The sequence below is a fragment of the Pseudomyrmex gracilis genome, unplaced genomic scaffold (assembly GCF_002006095.1).
Source record: "Pseudomyrmex gracilis isolate BER0280 unplaced genomic scaffold, ASM200609v1 scaffold_0, whole genome shotgun sequence".
NCBI lineage: Eukaryota > Metazoa > Arthropoda > Insecta > Hymenoptera > Formicidae > Pseudomyrmex > Pseudomyrmex gracilis.
The window spans coordinates 500040-526197 of NW_018020584.1; the positions used below are offsets into that span (position 1 = coordinate 500040).

The window sequence follows — 26158 nt, forward strand, 5'->3', positions numbered from 1 at the left end:
GAATTATCACACAAAAAGGATGAAGTTTTATTCTCGATAATGTGTTTACGCAGCAGCGATATAATTAAATCAATGTAAACACACGTGCGTGCTTTTTATGTTTCTTTTCATAACTTCAAGCGCGCTTTAAAACACTTTATTGCTCCGTTATCTGCGTCATTATACCACGTGCGTTTCCGACTGACTGCAACCGGCAGCCACCAGTTATTACACATCTATTTGAAGAAATCAACGAAGCGTTTCGATCAATGGACATCGCGAATCGCCATCGATCGATTCTGCTCCGCCAGAGATTATTATTCATTTTATTCAACGTATTATCTGCGCAACGATAGGTTACTGAATAATACCAATTAACTCTGTGTTTGAGAGAAAATAGAATAAATCTCCGAGCAATTACTTTGCGTTTTACACCGTATGTTTGCTCTACCGACGGCTTTAACGAAAGATAAACATTTGCGCATTTCACCGGAAGCTTTTCGCGGAAGGAAAGAAATTTCATTTCATTTCGAGGATGAGATGTGTCCCGAGGGTGAATCAGAAATTGCTCGATCAGTATCTGTCATCCTTTTCCGACGGGCATTCGCACATTTTGCAGATGGAGAACGCCTCTATCCCCGCGCGCTCGGCTCAATTAACTCTTCCAGCAAATTGCCTAAAATTGAGTTTTCGTTTCATCACTTTACACACCTACCAGGTACAATCAAAGTTGGGCTTGTCGGTAAAAGTACTCTTTATATTTATACTCCGTGATTGAAATTCATGATTTCGGATATATGATCCAGATATTATTCGCGATATTTACTTAATAAAAAAAAAATCACTTTCTCGCTAATTAACTCGTCTATCAAAAGTATAGTACATTAGGCGTCTTAGATTTACCATCTGTATATTGTTCACACAGTTAATAATTTAAAACTAATCATTTTTCTATTGTTTTTTTGGATAATGTCTAAATTAAAGTAAAAAAGATACACTTCTTATTCTATAAAATGCGTTTATTTATAAGAAATTAATGTACAATACATTGCCTTATCAAATTAACTTTTTATCCCTTATCTAAAAAAAACTGTGTGCAAAAACTTAATTAATGGGCAGGGACTTGATGAGAGGCGCGCGCTCTGTGTAAAGTTACGTGTGTGTATACGGTAGAATAATCATAATAAATGGATCATGTTAAATCATTACGGTCAATCGACTTGTTACGTCAAGGTGATGCAGCCGATAAAATCGATGGCACACACAGCGTCATATTTATAACAATATCTTACTAATAATAAGCTGGGGACGAAAACGTCTGATAAACGTATGGCACGTTATTATAAGTTGAAGGATAGATACTGTAGTAAGTCTGTGGAGCGATGCATCTTGGACTTACCGGGTAATTGTACGTGGAAATTTGTTGAACGGATGGAACATTTGGTGATGTATACGTCATCGGAATCACATAATTTGGTACGTATCTTTGTGGAGCAAGATTTCTCGGACTTACTGGATAATAATTCGCGGAAACTCCTTGAAAGGGACGGAAATTTAGTGATTTATACGTCTTCGGAATTAAATAACTTGATGCACCTGTATTTATATAATAGGGTATGTTGTTTCCGTCAAGCGTATTGCTGTCATAATTATCTGTTGTTTGTTGTGGATCTACAGGTAGTATTAGAGAATAGGACAAACCGTTAGAAGAAGGCAAGGTGAAGGAGAACGTCATATTATTTTTACGTCGAGTATTGTTAAAACAAACTTTAGTCGTAGACACAGTTCCTACAGTTGGTTTTGATGAACCGTCAGTCACAGAAGGAGTGTGAGAAATTGCTTGGTTATGATGTTTTCTTTGTCTTAACGTGTTTTTGCTTGAGCTAATAAGAAGAGGAAAAATGTTTGAATATTGTTTTTTGTCGCTTTCTAATTGTTGGCTTTTGATTTGGCGGTTTTGAGAGAGCATGTTATTCGGATTGAGTCCAAGTAATCCCGTTAACCTGAAGGAATGGTCTTTCTCACTCGGAGAATTCTCCACACGCCTATCTGTGTTTGAAAATAAAATTTAATTAAAAAAATTTACCACTAAGCAATATGTCAAATTGTCTTATAAAAACATATAAACTCTGCAGTCATAGATACTTACTAGTAATTGTATCCATCGTTTGTTTATGATACAAATAAGGAGGAGGCATTATGGTGGTCATAAGTGAATCATCTAAGGTCGAGATCGTGGGAACAGCATCACGTGAGGCAATTGTGGTTTTATTGGATTCGGCGTTTGTAGAATCTGGTGATCTTTTGTATCGGTGATGTGCTGTCTGAAAAATATTATACTTGAGAAATTCTTTAACTTTTTGCAATCTAACGTCGAGTGATTCGACATCATATATTGCACCAAGTTCATTTACCACTGTATAATAGTGCGACGGTGCCTGTTGATGGTGTTGTATGCTGGTACGATGATAATACGTTGACGGATGTTGATAGCGATGATAGTACGGACGATGATAATAATGATGCGGATAACTTACTAATTGCAAGTTTGACGGAGACTCTCCGTAATACGTGTTATGAAACTGTTGCGAAGTATCCCGTACGCCGAATGTTTGGTATTGCAGATCGGTGTTATATTGATGTTCATAACCTGGTTGGACGAGAATATCGGCGAGTACGATGCTTGTTGACAAGATTGTCACCGCCAGCAACTGGAATAATTGAGCAAACTCTATTCAAATTGTTCTTAAATGATCTATCTAAAAATTTTATCTGTTTTTACAGAGGAAATTTCTTAAATTATTTATATGTAATCTAAAGTTGATTGCACCTGTATATTTATTGTTAAAATTAGTGCAATATAGAAAACAGATTAAAAGAAATATAAAAAATATACTACAAACAAAAATATGAATAGAACACCTTTTTTGTTCACTTTACTTTTACTTATGTTTTATTTATTAATGTAATATATAACATAAGTATATCACAAGTCATTTTAAATTTAAAAATTAAGTAGTTGAAAATGAAACTCTCTCTTCAAGATAAATATATTAGATACGTGTAAAAAAAATTTACTCACTAATTCTCGACACACGAACATCGCGATATCTTACTACTTCTTGCAAAAGTTTTCTCAAGACTAAGGCTATTCCTCAAATATCGCTAAGCATAAATAGTCTGCGGAATGCTGATGTCTTGAATCTCGAATCACGTGACTTACTCCATAATTCCATTAGTTTGCACATTATTGTTTCGTGGAGACAAAGTTCAAAGCAAATAAATGTCATCAAATATTTTTTTTAAGAAAGAACAATGTGTTATTTATTCATCAATACAAATGGTTACATTATTACAAAGAATGCGTGAAAGAATTGCGTTGTCTCATCAGGCATTTGCTTAATGGAAGTCACAAAAAAAAACTGCAACGACTTTGATCTGAATAGCTTTCTTTTTGTTGTAAATCGTGCGATTGCAAAAGCCAGTAATGTATGTATATGCGTGTAGAATGCACGAAAATGCACTTCCTCGAGTTCGTTGCACTTCGGAGCAGCGCACCCGCAGACGTGCCCTGATTATCGCGTAAGTGGGTAGCTGGATGCCGAGACGTTGATTTAGGTTTCTCTCTCGCTGTAGGTTGCTCTTTGAATATAAATGTCGCTAAAAAATTGCTCGTATCGTTTACATCACATGTGTGGGTTATTCTTTGCATATAAATATCGTTGAAATTTCCGTCGTCTGTTCTCGTCATTGTTCTTATCATGTGCACGAAAAAAAAGCAAAAGATAAGTTCTCTGTGCAAAAATTTATGCAATATCGTTATCATTAAAATATTTTTTTGGATAAAACTGGAGAAAATTTAAAGTGATATATAGATTATTTATATATTTATCTGCATATTCTTACAATTTTTAATAATTTGTTTTTTTAGGAGTACATATGTATATTTTTACAAAAGTTATAATTTAATAACATGATAACATAGTAATAACAAAGTTACATGTAATAAACTTCTCCGTAAATTATGTTGAAGATCGGCAGTTCTTGCGCTGAATAATACATCGAGGCGTAATATAGCAATTTGCTCTCAAAATTGTCTGTAGGTTGCGTATTCGGTACGTGATGCCGGCGGCGCACCTGACGCTGCGCGAGGAGGACGTGGTGCGACTGGCCTTGGAGTTCCTCCACAGCCGTGACCTTCACATTTCGCAGCTCTCGCTCGAACGCGAGACCGGTGTAATAAACGGCCAGTATAGTGATGACGTGCTCTTCCTGCGTCAGCTGATCCTAGACGGGCAATGGGACGACGTGCTCGAATTTATCCAACCGCTGGAGGCGCTCTCGGACTTCGATATGAGAAAGTTTACGTACTCGATCCTGCGTCATAAGTATGTCGAGCTGCTCTGCATCAAGTCTGAGGCAAACGTCATCGCCGGCACGAACGGCAGCGTCGACAACGCTGTAGAAGAGGTTGTCAAGGTGTTGAGCGATCTTGAGAAGGTCGCACCTTCCAAGGAAGAGTACAGTAGTCTGTGCCTATTGCTTACTCTGCCGCGACTGACGGATCATCTACAGTACAAGGACTGGAACCCAAGCAACGCCAGAGTGCAGTGTTTCCGAGAGGTTCACCCTTTGGTAGAGAAATTCTTACCGGGTGATAGAAAAGGTTCCGACTCTGGACATCCGATTACATCGGCGAAAAACGATCGGCTCATTCAACTTATTATCAAGGGCATCTTGTATGAATCCTGTGTTAATTATTGCCAAGCAAAAGCTACCGGGTCGAAAGAGAGTGAACAGGTAATTTTAATTTTATTGCATTAAAGTTTTTATATTAAAGATTCTAGATGCGTGTCAAGTTTTTATTTTATTGTTTTCATGTTATAGGTGGAAATGAGCTTTTCGAGGTTACTGGACGGATCCGTAGGCTTCAGTGATTCAGACCTGAGTTTGCTCTCATGGCTTCAAAGTATACCTCCCGAAACGTTCGCCGTACCTTTCGCACAAAGAACTCTGAACGTTGATGTAGAGCGGCTGGAGAGGCCTTCTCTAGAGACGTCGTGGACAGAGCACATGTTGATTACCCCGATCAAACCGAAAACCTTTCCGCACAGCGCCATGCCGTTCACCAGACCAAGATCCGCCGCGGACATGATGTCTCGTAGTTTAGTGCCGGCTTTGGAAGCTGGTCTTGGTCCTAGAAGTCCCAAGAACACATCTATACCATCAGCGGCGCTCATGGCGCTGTCGATTGGCGATGTGAATCCTATGTCTAGATCGTCTTTTGCTAGCTTCCACTTAACCGGCTTCAAGAACAACAAACTCATGAATACTAGCGTTGATAGACTCTTCGAGAACGAGGGTGATGTCTTCCTTAGCTCAAATTATGCTGAATTTCAACAGCTACCTTCGATACAAGAGACCACAAACAGTCAACCTAAGGCTCCGCCAAGAACAAGAGGACACTCAAAGAGTCCCGACGGTAAGTTTAAGTTATATCACAATAATCATTTTTGAAAAATTATAACAATAAAGTTACTTAGTACATATAAGTAGTAGAATAAACTCTTTAAAAAAATTTAATTATTAAAAACATTAATATTTATTTTAATTATTTTAATTTATTTAATAATTTCCATTAATTTACCAGTTTCTTATTTATTTTTAAAATAACTCGTTTATTTAATTTGTGTTTCAGGTATGGAAGTAGATCCTTCAGTGACGTCTACACCAGAACGTAGAATGACTGGAAGAGAATCACCGGCTCCCTCGACAGCCAGGAGTTCTAGAAGAGACTCTTTGACGGAGAAACCCACGGGAGTAGCGGCCAAAATTACAGAACCGACCGCAGTTCCAGTTAGAGCGGCGGTTGCTCCTGGCGAACATCTCGAACAAAGTTATAATGGTGGCTTGTTTAAAGAATATCAAAAGCAAAAGCAGAGGTTGCAAGAGACTATTCAGCAAAAGGAAAGAGAGAGAGACGAGTTAGTTAGGCAATTAGCAGCACCATTACCAGTGCAAGTAGCTGATAATAGACTTCAAGGAGATGGGTGAGTATTATTTGTTGAATAATTTTAGATTTTGATATTTTATCGGAAAAAATCGAAATAGTTAGAGATTAAACATTAAAAACGACCCGATTAATAATATACATTCAATATTGTTATCTGTATCGATGAAATAATTACATTCGAGAACACATTCGAGGCGTACAGCTCATTGTATTCTCCAACAGATGGCGATAGCGGAATGCTTTTGTCGCGTTTATTATGGTAAAACGTGCCAAGAATAGCAGCTTAGATTTAAACACCAATGTAGCGCTGATCAGAATAGCGGTACTCTTTTGTGAAAAAAAAACCGATTATTTTGATTGCTTGGCATTGACTTTCAGCAATTTCTCGTTCCTCAATCTGTTTTACTTGCTAGTAATCTGTTTTAGTTCTTAAATTAAAACACGCGTGTAGAATCTTGAATATTTAATATCTCGTAGTAACTAGAAAAAAAATTTTTTTTTAAATATCTAGTAAAGTATTATATTCATAAAAGATTAAAAACAAGTTGATTAAAAATTGCTTACATATTAAAGCAATAAAAATATCTAAAACGTTGATTTTAATAAAAAAATGGAACAAAAACCTTTAAATTTTACACAACTATAATACTATAAATACATAACTATAAATATAAATACACTTGTAACTGTTTTAACATTGCATATAACATGTTTCAAATTCGGAAAATAATTTTAATAGATATTTATTGACATGTTATTTCGCAATTGAGCCATTGAGATATCTTTTGAGAAAGTTAATTTACTTAGAGAATTAGTATATAATCATTAGAGAATTCGATCATGGTTCATTGGCACTTACCACTGACATTGTGCTCACAAACCGGATACCGGATGCATTCAGATAGTATAAATAGCGAAATCGTGACCATACAGTTCCGCCATTGGTCTTGCCCTCGGTGATTCATGCTCGTATCACCAAGCCATACATATTTATAGTATCGCATTGTTTTTATTCACGTGTATCCTGCGTTTAAAAATGTACGAACTTCGTACATTATATTATCTGATTTGCATTTACGAAACATGTGCATATTTACTTAAAAACAATTTTAAAAATAATTGGATTTTTAAATAATTAAAACCTAAGAGAGAGCATGCACGCGTACATTGTACGGGATACAAACATTTGGAAACAAGATATAATATTGCGTATTTGTATTAAAATAATACAATTACATCTATTGTTTTTATATACCTATCGATAAATAATTATATTAAGATCAATCACTTTGTAGTATAAATAGATAATATTTACAATATAAATTAAAAATCTAAACAATACACAATCATAAGTGTAATAATAAAATTACTATCAATTTATATTATTTGTCAAATATTCGGTTTACAACATAGAGTTTTCGGAGTGAAATGCTTTTCAAGTAACAACCGTTTCATCGCATCTAGTTAAATGGTATTTTCATCGGTCATAACGCACGTCTTTATGAACGCTAACGAGACCGGTTAGCAATCGCGTTTATTTCCGAGGAATGAGTCGAGAAATTAACTTGATCCAAAGAAGCTTCGAGTGGGTTCGTTAGTGACAAAAGACGGTGATGTTTCGCGGTCGATGAGATAGACGAGAGCCCTTGATCCCTCAGCGAGTTCAACAAACGTGGTTATTCTTGACGATTTGCTAGAGTTATCAGATGGCGCGTTCCGTTTTCAGCGACAAAGCTGTTCCTGAAATACGTATTTGTCTTCTTTCCAAATATTAATGTAGCTGCTATTCGTTTTGATGTAAAGCGATTCTTGGAATTACTTTGGATTATACATTAATACGGATGTAGAAACATGGAGAATTGCATTTTTGGATTCTGTTAATGTAACAGACTAGAGAAAACAATTTGAATTTATATACTCACAATTTAAATCTACACACGCGTAAATTATATAAGAATGACATTACACTTGCCGGTCTCTAGCAATTTTGTTTCTATTAATTATTACTTGCAACCAAGCGTTACTGCGTATCCGGGAACGTCGCGAGACTGAACATATAACTTTTACTTTTGATTGTTCGCGATTGTAACGCGTTAAATTTTCATAACGAGGAGAGACATTGCCTTGACTCGACGGAATCGCGTTGATGCCAAAAATGGGACTTCGAATTTCCTTGAAATCGTCGGAGATTTACGCACTGATCGTTTGCGGCAACGCAGCCACCTACTTGCGCGTATACGGCAAGATGCATCACGTAATTAGAACGCGCAAGCGGTCGTCATTGGTAACAAACGAGGCTTTGTTGAAGCATCATCGGAATCCGAAGCAAATCCGTGGAACGGTCCCTCTGATTTTCTTGAATTCAAGCGCCGCATTAACATTGAACACTTCAGGTGTTATGACTATATATAGAGACGAGAAGAAAAAAACTCAAAGATAAATCACGTTTCAAATCGCTGATTTTATTCATCAAACAAATTTGCAAGCCGATTACAAGAAGTTAATTATACATTTAATACAATTATATAATAAATATTCAATAATGTTTATGCGTAATCATATATATGTACATACGATTGGTATTATTTTATAATCACTTGCCGATTTATATAATAAACTAGTTTTTCGATCTGAAATAGTCATTATAGTCCGCGTTCATGTACTATCAGAGATGTTATCTATGTTCGCCGAAAGTTTTTTTCCAAGATATATAACAGATAATATGCCAGATTATCGAAGTGACGCAATTGCGTTGTTATAAATTCCATATCCGCATAAATGTGCACACACAGCTGTTTCGAAACAGACTGAATTATAAAAGTTTGTCGATAACGAGGAAAATACAAAATTCAAGTAGGAAGAGAACGTGTCGGGAGAAAACTATTTAACGTATCGACATGACGATTGAAATATTTCGCTTTTGGTGATATAAAATCCTGCGTGCAGCAATTTGAGAAAGCAGAACGTAGAATTCTTTTGCCGACGAGTGATCGGAATATCGTTTGAAAACTCATAGCGATTCGCGTTCGCGTTGCTGGTGTGTGAGGCAGAAAGTGTGGCAATATACGCGCAAGCTGTTGAGAAATTGAGCATAACTCGCGCGTGTTCCTCGTGTGTATCACTTTAACGAGAAATAACTGTGAGGCGCCGGTAGCTTCTGTCTCTCGAGACATCTGCCAGATGTTGCGATTCCACCGAAACGATTGTTCGCTCATTCAATTCTCTTTTTCTCGAAAGTTTAATTCGGCTACGCTGCCAGTTCTAAATAAAAGGTAAAAAACGATTAATCCGAAATTGTTGGTGATAATTTTTTACAAGGTTAGTAAGACATTTTTCTTCTTCGCCTTACTCCGCTCTAAAGCTAATTTTTAAATATCATTTTTAATCCAAAAAATGAGATAAGTATGACGGCGTTACTGAACTGTGGATGGCTGCGGGTGATTTGCCGAGTAAATAATTTATTTACAAAGAAGTAATCCCTCAAACGTTTCGATTTTATTTAAAATCATCGTCAGTGGGTAGAAACTAATATAACAATAGATATATCTAAGCATGATTAAAAAAAATATTATAGTTTTAACGGAATTTGTGCTTATACGTAACATCATTGAATTGTAACGCATCCCACGCAATGTTATTTTCGTTTATCTAATGATAACGTTCTCAATTGCTCTTGACTTTCTATTTATCAGAATGCACTGAGAGCAAGATCGACACGCTATTTTGCTCCGATAAAGAGCGTTTTCCCGCGCATTTTTCCCTTATCCTGCTTATCTTTGAGCTTCCGAAGAATTCCCGAGACTTTCTACACATCGTTGTGTGCTCCGAGGCGTTGATGTATCACGGCCGCGCGTATTCAACACGACGACAGCTGATCGTCGCGGATGCACCGCGTGCAGACGGCCGGGGGGAGCTGCCGCGAATCAAAGCAGCCTCTGATAGGTTCGCGATACGCTTTGTTATTACGAGCGGAGTCCGAGCCGACAGGCGAGCTCAGTCGAGCCTAATGCCACTGCCAGGCGGAATCGTAGTCTCGCCACCGCTGCCGTTCTTGCTCCCTCGCGATACTCCACGTCGGGCCTTCTTGGTGGCAGTATCGGTTCGGTTACCGCCCGCAGTCGCAACTGCGACGCAACACATCGCTTCTGTTCCGCGACCGCATGCCAATCTCGGTTGACGACGAAATAAAACGAGCGCGAATTCCGCGGCTTCTTGAGCGGTCAAACGATCGGCGCCAAGCTCGCTTTACTGCATGTTGGAGTTGTTTTTCGAGTCAAGTGAGATACGCTTCACATGCGTGAGAAATTTGCTTTTTGAGTTTTACTCGTCAAAAAACGCGTTTTGTTCGCACAAAGAGAGCGATCTCGTGACGTGACGTGACGTGATGAAGGCGTGAAATCGCGTGAATTTTTGACGAGTGCGAAACGTGCAGAAAGCATGATTTATCACAAACCGACGACACCGCGATTCCGCATCGCCGAACGAATCGCGGTGGAACCGCCTAACCGACATCGGCCGACTTATACCAAACAGAACAGTCACAGCAGCACGTGTAGCCTCAGAAGCGTTGGTTCCACGCCGCCGTGCATAAGCCGGTAAATAACTGCTGCGTTTGATTGCTCGTTGACATTTGCCGTAATATCGTTTTCTGGCGGAGTTCGAGACATTCTCTTTGAAATGTCAAATAACTTATCGTGAAATTCATCAATACTTTTTTTTGCTAAAGTTAGACGCAATTGTAAACTAATTAATATTTTGAAACAAAGAACTGTAAATAATCTTTATTTTCAAATAAAATTTTATTATCTTCAGAAAGAATTAAAGACTCAGTTGACAGTACTTATAGTAATAATAACATATGACACGTGTGTTTAATTGCAATAAACTTTATCTACAATAAGATCCACGTTTATATCATATATAAAAATAATATTTATATCTCACAGTTGATAAAAATATTATTTTTATATACAACAATATATACACTTATTAGTGGGAAATGATTGGCGCTCGAATAACTAATTGGCTGTCACTGTAATTTCCGGGTGTATAATTTCCGGTATATGATTCAGTCGCATCTGTTCTACTGTAAAAACTTTCGAACTGGATTTTTAATAAAGACGCAACTTGCTGTTGCGTTAGAAGCTCATGTCGCATCGGAAAACGTTACCTCAATTGAGAACGCAGCACGCGCCGTGATGCAGCGCGATTTTGTATAACGGTAACGAAAACTGAGCCGTCGCGCGATAATCGGCCGAAGATTTGTTTCACTGATTTAGACAATTATCCGTGCGTTACAAACCATTATGTACAAACTTGTCGATTATTTAACATAAAACAGTATATAACAATAAAAAGTTGAAATGTGAGATTTTGAAAGTTAAGTTTGACATGAAGAATGATGCATCTATGCATTCATACGCTTTTGCGCTTAAGAGAAAATGGTACTTTAATTCTCAATGTCGCCAGAAGGCACGAAGCTTTATAAGTTCGAAGAAGTCGAAATAATCCGCAACTCTCCGAGTATTGAAACTCGGAAGGGTGACAACGAATCCCGATAAATCACGTTGTGCTTGAATAATAGCTAAAGTTGGAGAGCTTTCGCAATTTCTTAAACTCTATGTTTGATGTGCAAAAATTGCGGTCATGGCTAGTTCTCATTCTCTACAGGAATAAAAAAGAATAGAGGCTCTAGCAGAATATAGCGAATTATTTAATAAGATTTATGTAATAGTATTTATAAATAATAAAAAATAAATTTTTGTTTTTATCTCGATCAATTCAAAAGTTTCAAAACAAAATTTATTAGATAAATATCAAGAGTTGTCTGTTATTTTTCAAGTTTTAGACGGAAAATTCTTGTTTATATTTCATGCATTTTGTGTAAAAATTACGACTCAAAAGTTTTGCATTCTTCTTGAAAAAAATTAATTTTTGCATTCATACTTTCATTATTATTACATATTTCTTTACTCCGATTCGCGTAGTTTTACACGTAACAGTTACTTACGCACTTATTGCGTGTGCGATTTACTAGCTGAATTTATGCAAGCTTGACAGTAAAATTACCGGAACGAAATGTGTCAACATGAACGGGAGATTAATAAGTGTCAGAAACGCGATCGTAACACTTCAAGCCGCAAATTTCACATTTAAGAAAGAAAATTTACGATCGCGTGTACGACGAAACTTGAGTTGCCGTTTGCGTTTGTTTCCAGGATAAAACAGCCTTTGGGAAGCAAAGGACCTTCGCCCGTTCACACGGGTACACCTGTCCGGTCTGGAATCCAGTCGCCGAAGCCTACGATCAATGGATCGGATCCAGTCACGTAAGTTTCTCATGCCGCATCGTGTAAAAGTTCCGGATAAAATATCCCGCAATATGATGCATAAGTGAAAATTTATGGCGCAGCTGTCACAGGCATTGCGTCACTCAATACATCAGCGGTGTTTATAATGGCTTTCTTTTCCGGCTTTTCTTTCTATCTTGACACTATGAACTTTCAAACCTTTTTTAATCTGTCATCGCATTATGACAAATCTTCTATGTAACTTGTGTGAGTTTTCTTATTGAATTTGTTTTGTACACTACTTAATGTTTTAATCAGAATCATTTCTTCAACACATTTATATATTTTGTTGTTGCAGAAGGCAAAACTCGGTACCGAGCAGCGTTTACGATTCGAGAGTGCCGGAAGGACATTATGATGTCATCAAGCCGAAGGTGAGTTAATTGTTGAAATATTGTGCGCATGTTATATATCTTTTACATCGTTGTTTGTTTTATATCTGCAAATCTCCGGTCACTTTTGTTTATAAGATATTTATAAGCTCCATTCATTGTATATGTCAATCTATTTATGCGTCTTATTATTGCACAACGAACACAAGTTGTAAACACTCCGAGTTACATATGTTCATTTTATTATCGCGTCTATACATAATAACATTTCGCTGCGTTGTTGTTAAAAAACTTACATTGTTATATTTATGTTTACAAAACGTACTTTCTATCCGTCTTCTCTCATTTCCGTAACTTCAACGTGAAACATTTATATTCCGTTTATAGTGTCGTCCGTAATACGTCAGAGAAACCGGCTTTCCCTCATTTTCCACGAATTGGTCGAGATATCGGACGTATGATTAATTTACGTCTTTCTTTATTGTTTCCGGCGTAACTCATAAGAAATTTTAAGCTTATTACTACGCCATTGTTTTCGACAATCAATAATTTAACATCCCAGAAACAAATGATAAATGAATCGATAAATTAAACGGGATATACCGTATATAAACTTGCGTGAATTTATTCGAGTTTAATAACGCATTTAAAGTATTTAAGTATTTACTCTTACAAAATTAAATGCGAAAAATTGTCACATGTCCGATTAAACACAAATGCATGGAGCAAGCAAAGGTTTTTTATATTTCATTTATATATAAAAAAGACTATGTGTATGTAGTTCTTCTATTTTAGCGGATTAATGTTTTTAATCAATTGTACTTTCGTCTTAATTCTCTCTGCTATTGATTAGTCGCGGATGCGGCTATCAAGAAATTGTCAATTAGACGGTGTAATTGTCTCAACTATCACTTAACTTCAGAATAACCTCTTAATTCGATAAAAATCACATTTGTCATAGTTCCAATTATGATGTTTTTCACTGTTCAGTTTCTTGTACACATACTTTTATATATATATATATATATATATATATATATATGTATACCTATTTTAATTTTTACATAATTAATTTTTACACTTAAATGCCTAAAAATAATATTAATTATAAATTTTAAGTTTCTCCTAACTTTATTCGACAATTTTGGTAATGTAAATACACAAAATCTTTGTCTGCTGTTTATATGCGATATGAAATTATACTTTTTCGTGCTGATAATAGAAACACTAGCGTTTTACGCAGCCGACTGGAGATTTGCATGTGAATTGCTTTTTTCTATTGTCGATGAAGGAAACGTTGTAGCGATAAAAAGAACCGAATTACGGCTCGTTTACCACGAACAGAAGTGACAAACTAACTGATGATGCTAGCATATATAACACACATTACTTACGTGTGAAATTCAACTTGCAAACACTCGATTACTTTACATTTGCGCGCAAACGCGCGTTTTAAAAAGAATTATGTTAAGCAGAAGAAGAGAATTTTAAAGTTATTTTGATGTTTATTTTATATTGTCGAAATTTTTACTCTTCTTTTTATACCGCATCATTTTGCTACGTTATGCATTTTGTTATGTACTTTAATTCATAAAACGTACAAATATTTAGAGCATGACCGAAGAATTCACATAAAAAAACTGAAATTGTTTTATGTTTGAAATTCCACCGCAAGAAATTTTTTCGCAATTATTGGATTTAAGTAGTTTCTAGTAGAAACATTGCGCGTGCGCACAATTATGAAGTCAATCTGGTGTTTTGCTGTGTGACATGAATTAATACACATTTCTGTTACTGACTGATGATGAAATGACAGTACCACAGCGAAACGATGTCAAATGATAAGATCGAAAAATTTATCTTCTCGCTCCGGATTCAGTGGCCTCGATATCAATGGCGCTGCATTATATAACGTGACAATTTCACGGAAGTGCCATGACGTCAGGCAGGGTGTGGGTGAACGCGGTAGCTACAAAACGACGCAATAATTTTCTACAATTTCCGATGTAGCGTCGGTGACTTCCTGGACTTCGGTGATGACTTATTACGATTCCCGCTGCGTGCTTAAACTATATTTTTACTTGCTGCTTTTGTCAGGTTTTACGCATTGTTTTAAATACTTATCAATCGCTCCTTGTAGATGATTTACTTTGTCGACTGTGCCGCTTATTATTTGTCATTTATGAACTGTGAAAGGTTTGGCAGTTTAATATGCTTTTTCTCAACATTCGCATAAAACATCGTTGGCAACAACGGTGCGATATATCAAGCTGTCGTAGTTGTGAAAACTGCCGACAACTATAACGAAGATTGAAACGTATGTGCTGCGCGACGATAAGTGTGTCGTCGCGGTTGCGACTTGCCGCCTCCTTAGTTTCACTCGTTTGTCTTTGTACGATCAATCTAACGAATTGTGCGAATCAGCCATGAAAGTTCATGTTGACATACCTTGTGAATATCCATTTGCGTTCTACATTTACCTAGCAAGCCTAGCACGCGCGTCTAAGATATTTGCATCATAAATGCAATGACAGTACTATGTTCTTTGAGCAATTCTCATCTTAAAGCCTTAATAGAGTCAACAAAGTTGCTGACAGTTTCTCTTTGGTGAAAATCTAACGCGATAAAATTATTTATATTTATTATAATTATGTAACAATTTCTCTTCATACGCAGCACTAGTATACAAAATTTCTTATTAGAAGAAATTAGATTTATTTTATTTTCAAACACACAATTGGATTTATTTAATAAACTTATTACAGAAAATAATTTTAATTATAAATCAAATATCAAAACAAAAGATCTTATATTGATATATTGCATTCGGCATGCAATATATTTCACGAATAAATACAACGGCAACGATAATCCGACGAGACCTCCAAACACCTACATTCGAAATTCTAATGCCCATTCTCGTTCGATGTTAGATGATGTCGCGTTGTGACGTATCTGGCAAATGCAAATGCAGCGCGCGTAAGTGCGTCGATGTTATCATCGAGTCGTCGCGCACAATTAGAAGATGCCATCACGTTATTGACAAAAACGGTGTGTTGCCGCGTGGGCGTTTTTCCGAGATTTTTCGACGCAGTAGACTTTAAATACAATTACGCAGACGCTATTTTATGATCGCCGCTAGTTATTGCAGGGAAATAGAAGCCGAATCAAATTAAATGATTAAGTCAATCGAGTCTCAAAACGTATATTTACTCTTTCGGAACGAGCTTGTAAGCATCTTGATAGACATAACAATCGACTCATGAGTGTAACGTGAGACTTGTGTTTGCCAGCGAAACACTTTTTCAAAAGGGTGTACCCTTTCGTGTAGACTAAGTCTACTATTTACTTTCGGTCCTCAAGGTGAACCGGAATAAGCTACCGCTTCTTTGTGTAGGTGTCAAAGAGAAGCTGGGTAACACGATAATCCGCGAATATATGCACGTTTCCTTCTGACAATACGTGACTTGTAACTGAGCGGTTTGCAATTTGCGCGATAACATTTTACAAGCAGTTTTTTTGACTATTCTATGTTTTTAAAGAGAAATAAACATCAACATCTGCTGATTTTAACATGAGATAATAGAGACATCAGATGAGAAAATGTTTAATTATTTTTATAAAATTATAAAATATTTACACATTAATTAATTGCATTCGATACAATATTATTTATGCAATTTCAATTACCGTAATAAAATTTCTTTTGTGATATGTAGTTTAATTTTAAAGCAATTTTTAAGTTCATGCATTATTGTTGATTTAATATTGCAGAGATTATACTTTCATGACCACGCAAAATGCAAATGCTCTTGCAATTTATATTGTCCTTATAGATTGCGATTCATGCAGCTCCATCTCGTCGGTTACATGAGAGAATGTTTCCGTTCTCCGGATACTCGTACCCGCAAATGATTATTTGCTTTCTCGCTGTCGTTAATCAAAAGTAGATGGCGTTAGAGCTAATTAAAACCAACAGCAAAAACATAAAATAAGCGATAATCAAATTTGATAATGAATCCTATGCAAAAGAATTTCAACCTGATTTGATGAAAGTATAATATTATTATAGAAATCTCTCGAGAGATCGTGTAAATTCTGTTACAGAAACAAATAATGACATCACATTATACGGCAAATTTATAAGCTATTGTATTTGACAAACATGAGTATCGTCCGCAAAAATGAGATTTTCATACTCGCGATGATGTGCAAGGTTCGTTAATGATGCGACAAATGATGTGCCAGGTATCAACGTTTGTCACGGTGGCAAACCGGACTCCGTAATCGTGAAGCGTGCCTTCATTGGCGACCTGATTCCGCGACGTGTCAGGGTCATATCGAGGGTACTCTCGCAGTTTTGCGCGACAAACCCATAAGGTTTGACCTAATATGGATACTTCGCCTTTGAACGAATGGCACTCATACCGGTCTGGTGGGGATCTTTCGCAGAGCTCCTTCGAGGCACCGGGTCTCTCACGTATCGCAGAACTCCAGTACCTCATCGGACGTGTATTACGACGCACACGCGTTTCCACACAGTTACAATCGCGCTCCCACCACGTTGTCCGTGCATGCCGGTCGCTCAACGAACCGCAAAGGTAGGACCGAAAATCGCCAGTCCCTTCACGTGCTCCCCGATTGTTAGTGAGTAAAGACCGTATCGAGCAGAATTAATTTTGTTGACTACGTACATAGGATTGTACAACTTGGTAGCTGTTCTAAAATTGGATAAACTTGTTTTTGCGCTATAAATGTCACGAAGACATAGTGTGCGTAAACATAGAGAATTACTAACAGTCATTAAAGCTTAAAAGAGAAGGCTTAAACTGGATTTGAAAAATTTCGAGAATATTCATAAGATAATAAACAAGATTTCCTCTTGATATTACAAATAATGTTTTCTAAAATATTCGAAAGATCATCATTATGGTAATGGAAAAGCGTTATTATATTACGACGAAATGTTTGATGAATAAAAATCGGCATGAAATATCTGTCTTGACTTATCGAGGTCAAGAGATGTTTTTGTGAGGTAATTAACATCTTTGGTAGTCAACGTAAAAGTCAACAACCGAGACAATTCGTATAAATTCCTACGTAAGTGGTTATGGTAATTATGCGATACATAAGCGAAGTGCGGAACCTGCGCAAGATCAAACAGTAAAATATTTTGTCCGAAAAATCCGGAAGAAGACGGGATTGCGTGACCCCTGAGTGGACTTGTTTCACATCGAGAGGACATTTTTCTCTTCATAATTACACGATGTCAACGTCGGGGCACCAACAAGCGGCCATACGTCGCCTCGAGGAACTTTTCAGGGACGTCAAGTTGGAGCAACTGCAGAATAATCCCGAGCTGATCAAGCACGAGATTAAGATTGACAAATGTTGCGAAGTACACGGCAAACACGCAAAAGAGAACTGCTGGAATCGCAAGGGATCCCTCAGTAATGTGCATCACGCGACTAGAAAAGATTCCTTTGGACGACACGATGCATACAATTACGCTACCACGTCGCCGACGAGAAGGGGATCTTTAGGCATGCCAATGTCGCCGCCTAAGAGAGAATTGCACCCTTCGACCTTTCCCAGTACTTTGAGAAAGAATCCTTTAGGTTCATCTATGAGCGCCATCAACAATACCAGGAAGGATTTGTTTTCGAATACCATCGGCGGATCGCCCCTGCGAAGAGATCCTATTGGCCGTTCCATGGGATGCCTCAAGAAAGATATTATGTCAAATTACAACTCGCCGCTGAGACGGGATTACGTAGCGAAGTCGATGACAAATCTTCAGCGATCTTCGGCTGCGACGCGGCGTGACGCCGCTCCGAATTTGGCCAGTCTTTTCACTGATTCCCGCGCCAAACTGAAGACGGGTCTGAGTTCGTCGAACGGAGATCTCAAGACGCGCAGTTATTCCAATGGGAATTTGAAGAGCTGCCTCGCCGGTTCCAGCGGAAATCTGAGGAGCAACTTGAACGTGACCTTGAGCAACGATTCTTCGTCGACGAGCTTGATCTCGGGCAGTCTGAAAAAACCCGATGGCAAGTCGGCGACGCCGCTTTCTAGCGGCAGAAGAAGCTCGTACGATCGAAGGAGGCTCTCGACGGATTCTTTGGATAATCTGAAGAGAAACTCGTGGGATCCAGGTCGCAGGGGCTCCTCCGGCTCCTCGGGCGGATGGGACGATCCGATTTGGGAGGAAGGAAGCTTTGATCAGGTAATAACTGAGTACTGTTTACTCGCCTCGAGAGGGAAAGAGGAAATTATGTGAAAGGCCGACGATGATGCCATCGATAAGTAGACGAGCTGAGTAAGCTCTGCGGTAATATCACTTTTATAGCGCGAGTTGTATATATTACAAAAGTTAATTGACAAATGTCAACAACGTAAAAAAAGTTTGTCTTTGTATGAGTAAACTATTATTCTTCGTGATAGAGTTAGGGATTTCAGTTTTATCAGTTGAAGGATATATACGAGATTTATGTTTCTATGATTCTTTCTCTCTTTAATGTGTGTTCAACGCTGCGAAAATAGTACATTGCATTGTCTGTGATTCCCACGAATGACAAGAGAAAATATATGCCAGCCTGTTAGTTGGAGAAATCTGTCTAGATTGTTGAGAGCGAGTAAAAATTTATCGGTTCTTGTTAGGAGATGCTACACAAGTGACTCGCGCTGATGCGTGGGAAATCTCGGAATTCGTTAATGTGTGCATTTAATATTAAGTTGTCGAAATAAGGGAATGCACTTACACTAAACCATGTGCGCTCTGTAACTTCGACATTGTAACAAAGGCCTGTGAAAAAAACCTGTTGAATAATTTTGATGATGTGAGTTAAATCCAACATAATTTAATTTGCATCACAGATAAATAATTTTTTTTATTTACGTTTAAATTTATTAATGTACATAATCTGAGATGTAATGGTAAAATTGATTCCAAGTAACACTGAGGGAAACGAAACATTTCTGGTACGTGCTTACGTCATCGACATGCCTTGCATGGTATGAGAATGTCACGAGTGTTAGTCATCGAAACGTTATGATAGCGTTTCGCTAACAAATAGGAGAAATACGTCCGTACTTTATCTGCTTCATTCTTGATATATTTACAATTGATTTGTTCTCGAGAACTGTTAATTAATCGTATTTTATTTGATTATCATGATGAGATAATCATTAGATAATGCTGAATGATAAATTATTTTAAGAAGAGTTGACTTCAGCGTATGATATTTGACAGATATTTGCCTTTATACTAAAACTATATTTAGATATTTTTATTCTGACAAAAAAAAATTGTATTTTTTCGGATTATTATTTTTTTCTGTTTATTTGTATTATAAAAAACGGAAGAGTGAGTCTACACACTTTTCTACACTCTTTCTACACACTTCTACATATCTTTCGTTAAGATATGTTTTTCTCGTTAAGCAAACCTTTCTTTACAAAATTAAAAAATATTTTATCTAAACTCGCCAGTTGCATACCGTTATCTCACCTTTGTTCGGCAAATGTCCAGCTTTTGCATTGTTACGGTACAACTTGTGTTCTCTCGCTGCAGGCGGGTTTACACATTTCCTGAAACAAGTTCGCAAGTGTAACCTACGCGCAGTATTTGGCCCTGAGCGATAGCCTACGCGTTCGCTCATATAGTGAGATTGATAACTCGCATTTTTGCAAATAAATTGTTTCTCTGCCCCGTGTTTCTTTCCTCTTCGTTGGCGCTTAGTTTTTCGTTTACAACGCGAGGATTACGTGCGCGCACACACACACACGACCTATCTCGGCATACTCGATATGGTCTGAACGGAATGGCAAAAGCAGCTTATTGCATCACTAAATCAATTCATCATAAATTCACAGTTGTAGCAGTGATTGATTTTTTGCTTGTTATGTTTAATCTCTATGCATCAATAACAACATAAAAAACCGCGATATAGTATGTACAGTTTTTTTTACAGATCTCAATGGAAATATAGATTTTACGTTTTTATATAAAGTTTTTTTGTAAGTAAAAAAGATTCTCAACTATAAAACAAGGAGAAATTAGAAAAAAGGTATATTATTGTATATATTATTATATATCATATGAAATTTCTTAAATTTACGAGAAGGAAAAAATCAAGATTTTTTTCATTGTTCGTTTTGCTTTTTTGGTCACGGAAGTATGCGAAATCATGGGGTGCCAAAATTCTTAAAGCCGGTCTGCGCACGTGCCTCGTGCGTAATGCACTTTACCTATATGTGCCTTCACGGTCGGCGAACACGCGCGATTTTCCGTGTGTCATACGACTCTCCGGAACCGTTCCGTCTCACGGTACGACGACATTCGAGATGATTGACCGATCGGTACCGTTATCAAAAATTGGCTTATTGCCACACACAAATCGCTCAAAATTGACCCGCAAGAGAACTCTTTGCGTGTCATTCTTAATATTATCAATTTTTTCTACAAAAACCACGATTATTGACCGGAAGCAAATGTCTAGGTAGACCGCAATAATTCTCTAAATGGTTGAACGCAGTAAAAAGTGCATGTAGATTTTAATTTTCAGGCTAAACGACTCCGATATACTAACAGCAAACGATCTACCAAAAATACAAGAGCATTTATATCTGTTATCTGTAAGAAAGATTATAAGTACTACAGATACTTAAAACAATGTTTTTTTTCACGCGAAATAAAAATGAACAAAAGCTTTGAAAATTAAACTGGTAGTTTTGACGCAGAGCTTGAACTAGTTGTGTAACAGTAAAAACCCAATGTTTTTAATTTTGTCAAGAGTACAAAAAAAGAAACGTCTTTATATATACAATAGAAAGGAAGTTTGCTAAACTTTTTGAATCAATTCGATTATGTGTGACTGTAGAAATCGAAAGTTGTCTTCTCAATCGTCTCGCCTGGAGACTGTAGTTTTTAAGACAGAAAACTTGAAATATGCCTCACTCGACAAGTTTATTCAAACAGATAGGGTCATTCGCTTGGTTATACGTCATGCAGTTAGTCCATTTATCAAGTTGCAAAGTGTTACTTTCCAAAATTTTCGAAAGTGATCTCGCGAATCGTTTCTAAAGGATAGATAATATATTTTTTCCGAATTTGAGAAATATGAAAATTAGTTGCAAATTGCACCATTGAACTTATATAACTAAACGTTACTTTATTTCCAAGTTAAAGACGTAAATAACAATTACATGGTAATATTGACTTATAAACTTAACAGAGAAGGTATCTATTTTTCTTGTTTCTTTTTTTTTTTTTTCATCGGTATTTTTCCTGCACTCTAAAGTCAAAGGCAGGTTAGGTTATCCTCTTTCGTCATCAGTAAATAATAACTTGTCGGTCAGTCGGTTTTCCATTTATGGTGTAATTCGCGTGGGTCGTTGTTGCACTTTTGCTCTCGCCAACGTTGCCTCACAACGCCCATAGATGTTTTTTCCAGCTAAAAATATTTTTTATTTCAAATTGATGTCACGAATCTAGATATTGTGTAATATTTAGACTTTTATTTTGCTATTTCTACGAAGCTCAATGACGCACAAATCGATCAGTTTAATCGATAATACTACGTTCGCGAGAGAGAATGATATGATTTACATTGCTAACGATGTAGTAGTCATCCCGCTTTGTTGCTGTCGAAACGATTATACAGTTTCCCCGATGATGAGTAGGCGGTATCGTTGTGATCACCATTTGAATAATGATAATTCGGTTATACTTCAACACGTCATAAATATTCAAGGATAATAACAAGGACAATAATAGCGACGATAACAATTTGTTCAAAAAACTTTCAAGTTCACGGATATATCTTACTTGAATATTGATGATATAAAACTTACTAATTTTTAAGTAAATTTTTATTTTTAACAGTTTTAACAAATTATTTGTGTTTAACTTATTTCATTCACTGCACGATCAATTGCAAAACAAAATATGTTATACATAGTATTTATCTCCTGTCTTTTTTGAAGAGTAGTTTTAAATATTGAAACCAATTTATTTTTCAGTTATTTTTAAATAACTTTCACAATAATATTAAATGCAATAATATTGAATGTGATTTTAAGGTCTGTGTACACGATTCAAGGAATTGATTAAAGTAAAAATTGCTAGAATTTGGATTGTAGTAGACACAGAGATTGTAGTGGACTTTTATATAAACACCTGATACAGGTAAGCGCACCTGATACAGGTAAGCGCACCTGATACAGGTAAACGCACCTGATACAGGTAAGCTAGAAATCTACTTGGTACGTTGGATGGTAAGCGATTTCACCAGACGAGTTTCTACCTCGTCGATTCTTGATCAGAAGACCACTTTATTCTTCTAGTAAGATCTCATCACAAGAGTTCTGTGTTATCGGCAGTTTTTTCTTTTTCTTTCTTTTGCGGTATTTTTAATTCATTTTTGCTCGCAATAATTCACACACCGTTAAGATCAGTCAGTTTTTTTTTACCAATTTCTCGCGGAAGAAAGTAGCAAATACATATTTACTAAGGACTCGAAACATGCCGAATAGCAAAGTTTATCGTCGAGAAAATGTGGGTCGCGATCTTCGTGCTGATGGATGCGAGCTCGACCAGGCGCATCTAATAGTCGTCTACTTTCTTGTAAATTCTTTGTGATTGCCGTAGGCCGGTGCAATCTTTTCTTCCAAACGAACCTCATGATGCTCGTAACTTTTGAAAACGATAATATCGTAGCGTTTATATTTTCGGAAAGCATGTAAATGAAATTCTCTAATGATTACTTGTTTTATTATAACGATAAAAAACAATAAGTACATAAATTTTTAGATAAAAAATAATTATTCAATGAAGCACTGATGATAACATTTATTGTTTTCGGCATGTATAAATAAAACAATTATAATTTTCTCTACTTTTCTAGAAAATAGTACGAAAGGCAATTATAAATATTTGAAACGACAAAGTTTTAAAAAATGACACTTGTCAATGTGATATTACTTTTGCTATCTATATATGTTGTGTAGGATATTTATCAATATTGTTTCACGTATATTAAAAATAAAATTATTTTAAATATATTTTAAACACAATACACACAAAACATATACAATAATAATCAGACAATAACAACAATTACATATCGTTATTTTTTTGTAATATGTTTTATTAGCAATATATTATCTTTTCTGAATATATTTGAACCATCACGATCGTGTGAACCTTCCGTTCCTTTATCTTCCACGCTAAGATATCACTTTTGGTGGTATTTTTCGACATATTCTGTCAACGACGGGTTAAGTCATGGTTCACGTACCAAAAACCGGATGTATGCTAATTACAACGCGGCGCGTGTATATTCGGTAATGTATAGTTTACATTTCGTTACACCAGTTATTGCACTTGCCTGTTTTCGTGACAGATAGTCGGTCAACCTGTTATTAGTATTTTTAAAACGGCTCACGATACCGGCATAATCTCTGGTCGTGATCGATGACACATTTTTCGCGTTTCCGCTCCGAACTCTGTATCCAATTTCTTTGAACAAAATCGATCGACATTATGTAAGCGCGCGAGATAAGCGGTTGTTTTTTTTAAGAAAACTGGTTACGTATCTTTTTTTTGCGCGATACGTACAGCTTTTCAAGCTGGCAAATAAAATTCGCATATAAATGACCACGTCAAATTCCACTTGTCATGTGTATTGAAGTAAATAAGCTTATTAAAATCGTACGAATATCACTAGTTGATAACTTTTCAAAGCGAAAAGGTCACATCGATTGATCTAGCACACGCAAAGAAAAATTACATAAATTTTCACTTGCGCTCACGACATTCATTAGATCGCGAAGTGTTTGATTGTTCGATCGCAATCGAATTATTGCCGTATTATTTTCAGTGTGTCCAATTTCTCGAGATTGACAACAAAGATACAAATTAAGAGATACCTATAAATTAAATACGATGAGTTGGGAAAAGAAACAAATGTGGACCGTGAGAAAGAATAAGTGTACAATTGAAAACTTACGTATGTAATGCAGAATCATTTTTACGCGGAACTAAAGTAGGAATTCGGCAGCTGGTATTATTCCGGTACCGAAAACGCGGTCAACGAGTGCCCATTTCTGCGACAACTTTGACCTTCTGCTGTCAATACGCAATGTCTGCAAGTCACGGTGTTTTCTTCTGGAAGAGGAAGAAATTGTCGTATTTGACATGCATGTAATAGTCATTGCTGCCGTGCATTACTGACATTTCTTTTAAAATTGACCTCATATATATTGTGATATTTGATGCTTTTGTAGTGTGTTATAAAAATTTTCTGAATATATATGCAAAATATATTTTTAATATGTAAATTACTACACATGGAAAATTCAAGTTGAATAACAATTCTAAAATTCATATAAAATGCTAATTTGCATAACATATATATGAATTACCTATTTAACCTCTCTGTGAAATTTAAGAAATCTCATTGCAAAAAAGACATCTTGGCTACGTATCAAATTCGGATCTCCCGTATTCCGTAATTCGAATTTTCTATGTATTTAATAATGTCTGATATTTCTTAAACGTTTTCATGCAAATTAAACCATCTTCTTTTTATCATTATCTTTGTAAAACTTTTTATCGGATGATTCTTTAACAACTCACATAAATCACCTTCGATTTCGTCGTAAGAACGACACTTTTATCGTCTCGCTCTAGATTTCATTTTCTCGCGATCTACATCCACGTGGAAGAAAGCCAATTCATTTTAATAGTGACGCGCGATAGTTCGCCATCGATACACGCACGTGACTCAACATCGCTCAAACTGGATTGAAACGAACGTTTCTAATTAGCGATCGAAACTATGATAATTGTCCAAATATCTTCTCACTGGCAGAAAAATATATAAAAAGACCAGTTTTTTTTGCTCACGTTAGGATAAATCGCATGCACGCGTCTCACCGGATTACGGCAATTTAGTTTTCATTTTTTTGTGCCGCACTTTCTCTAAATCGTTAACATCCCACGAAGGTGACACATCGACAGCAAATACCCGCAATTGTGTGTTTTGTGTGACCTATTTTTTTATTATTTTCAATTAAACTGGCTTAAGTGGCCAATCTAGAGAAATCTTAGCTTCTATTCATAAATATTCATATTTATATCCAATAGATATTTCTTTGTTATTAGCTAAACTACTATTAGTGTTGAATAGATCGAAGTACTTTACTTAGTGAACATTATATAATGGTACATTGTGTGTCATATAAGAAAAACGGTCAATGTCGAATTGACTTATCTAGCCGTAGAAAGTTCTATTAGGCATGATCAATCTTTTACTTATTAATAGAAAATAAATTACTTATTAGCGCCAGGATTGCTCGATTGAGCTGATCGATCAAGATAGATTCAGAGGCGTGACTTGGTCTGCTGCTTTAATCGATCGTACTCTCAAGTGGCTTTTGAGACGTGGCGAAAGGGTTGGAACCACTTTCGTTTTCGCGCA

At 36.4% G+C, this 26158-nt stretch overlaps 2 protein-coding genes across 8 annotated transcripts in view; one reads left to right on the top strand and one right to left on the bottom strand.

Annotated features, from left to right (window-relative positions):
• Window positions 1–26158, top strand: part of LOC109863653 (WD repeat-containing protein 47) — a 55103-nt gene that overhangs the window by 11338 nt on the left and 17607 nt on the right. For 3 of the 6 annotated variants that reach the window (XM_020444260.1, XM_020444081.1, XM_020444170.1), the window contains exons 2-6: window positions 4083–4779; window positions 4867–5461; window positions 5678–6029; window positions 12211–12321; window positions 12641–12716. In XM_020444260.1, the coding sequence (XP_020299849.1) occupies window positions 4102–4779; window positions 4867–5461; window positions 5678–6029; window positions 12211–12321; window positions 12641–12716 (1812 nt within the window). In that variant the 5' untranslated portion in view covers window positions 4083–4101. The other 3 variants (XM_020444527.1, XM_020444611.1, XM_020444349.1) reach the window with 3 other exon arrangements.
• On the bottom strand, window positions 1005–20233 carry LOC109863967. Of its 2 annotated transcripts, none has more exons than XM_020444742.1 (4): window positions 20185–20233; window positions 2394–2690; window positions 2129–2303; window positions 1005–2028 (listed from the first exon to the last, which is right to left on the bottom strand). In XM_020444742.1, the coding sequence occupies exons 1-4, from the start codon at window positions 20212–20214 to the stop codon at window positions 1271–1273; spliced, it is 1260 nt and encodes a 419-aa protein (XP_020300331.1). In that variant the 5' UTR covers window positions 20215–20233; the 3' UTR covers window positions 1005–1270. The 2 variants fall into 2 exon arrangements, with proteins under 2 accessions (XP_020300331.1, XP_020300421.1); XM_020444832.1 differs by lacking the exon at window positions 20185–20233 and adding an exon at window positions 3062–3113.

Coding starts and splice junctions, on each gene's coding strand:
- LOC109863967 (XM_020444742.1), bottom strand. CDS start 20,214: ATGCAAAAGCTGGACATTTGCCGAACAAAG. Junction 2,691..20,184: donor TGGACATTTGCCGAACAAAG/GTGAGATAACGG, acceptor CAATTATTCCAG/TTGCTGGCGGTGACAATCTT. Junction 2,029..2,128: donor AACGATGGATACAATTACTA/GTAAGTATCTAT, acceptor TTTCAAACACAG/ATAGGCGTGTGGAGAATTCT.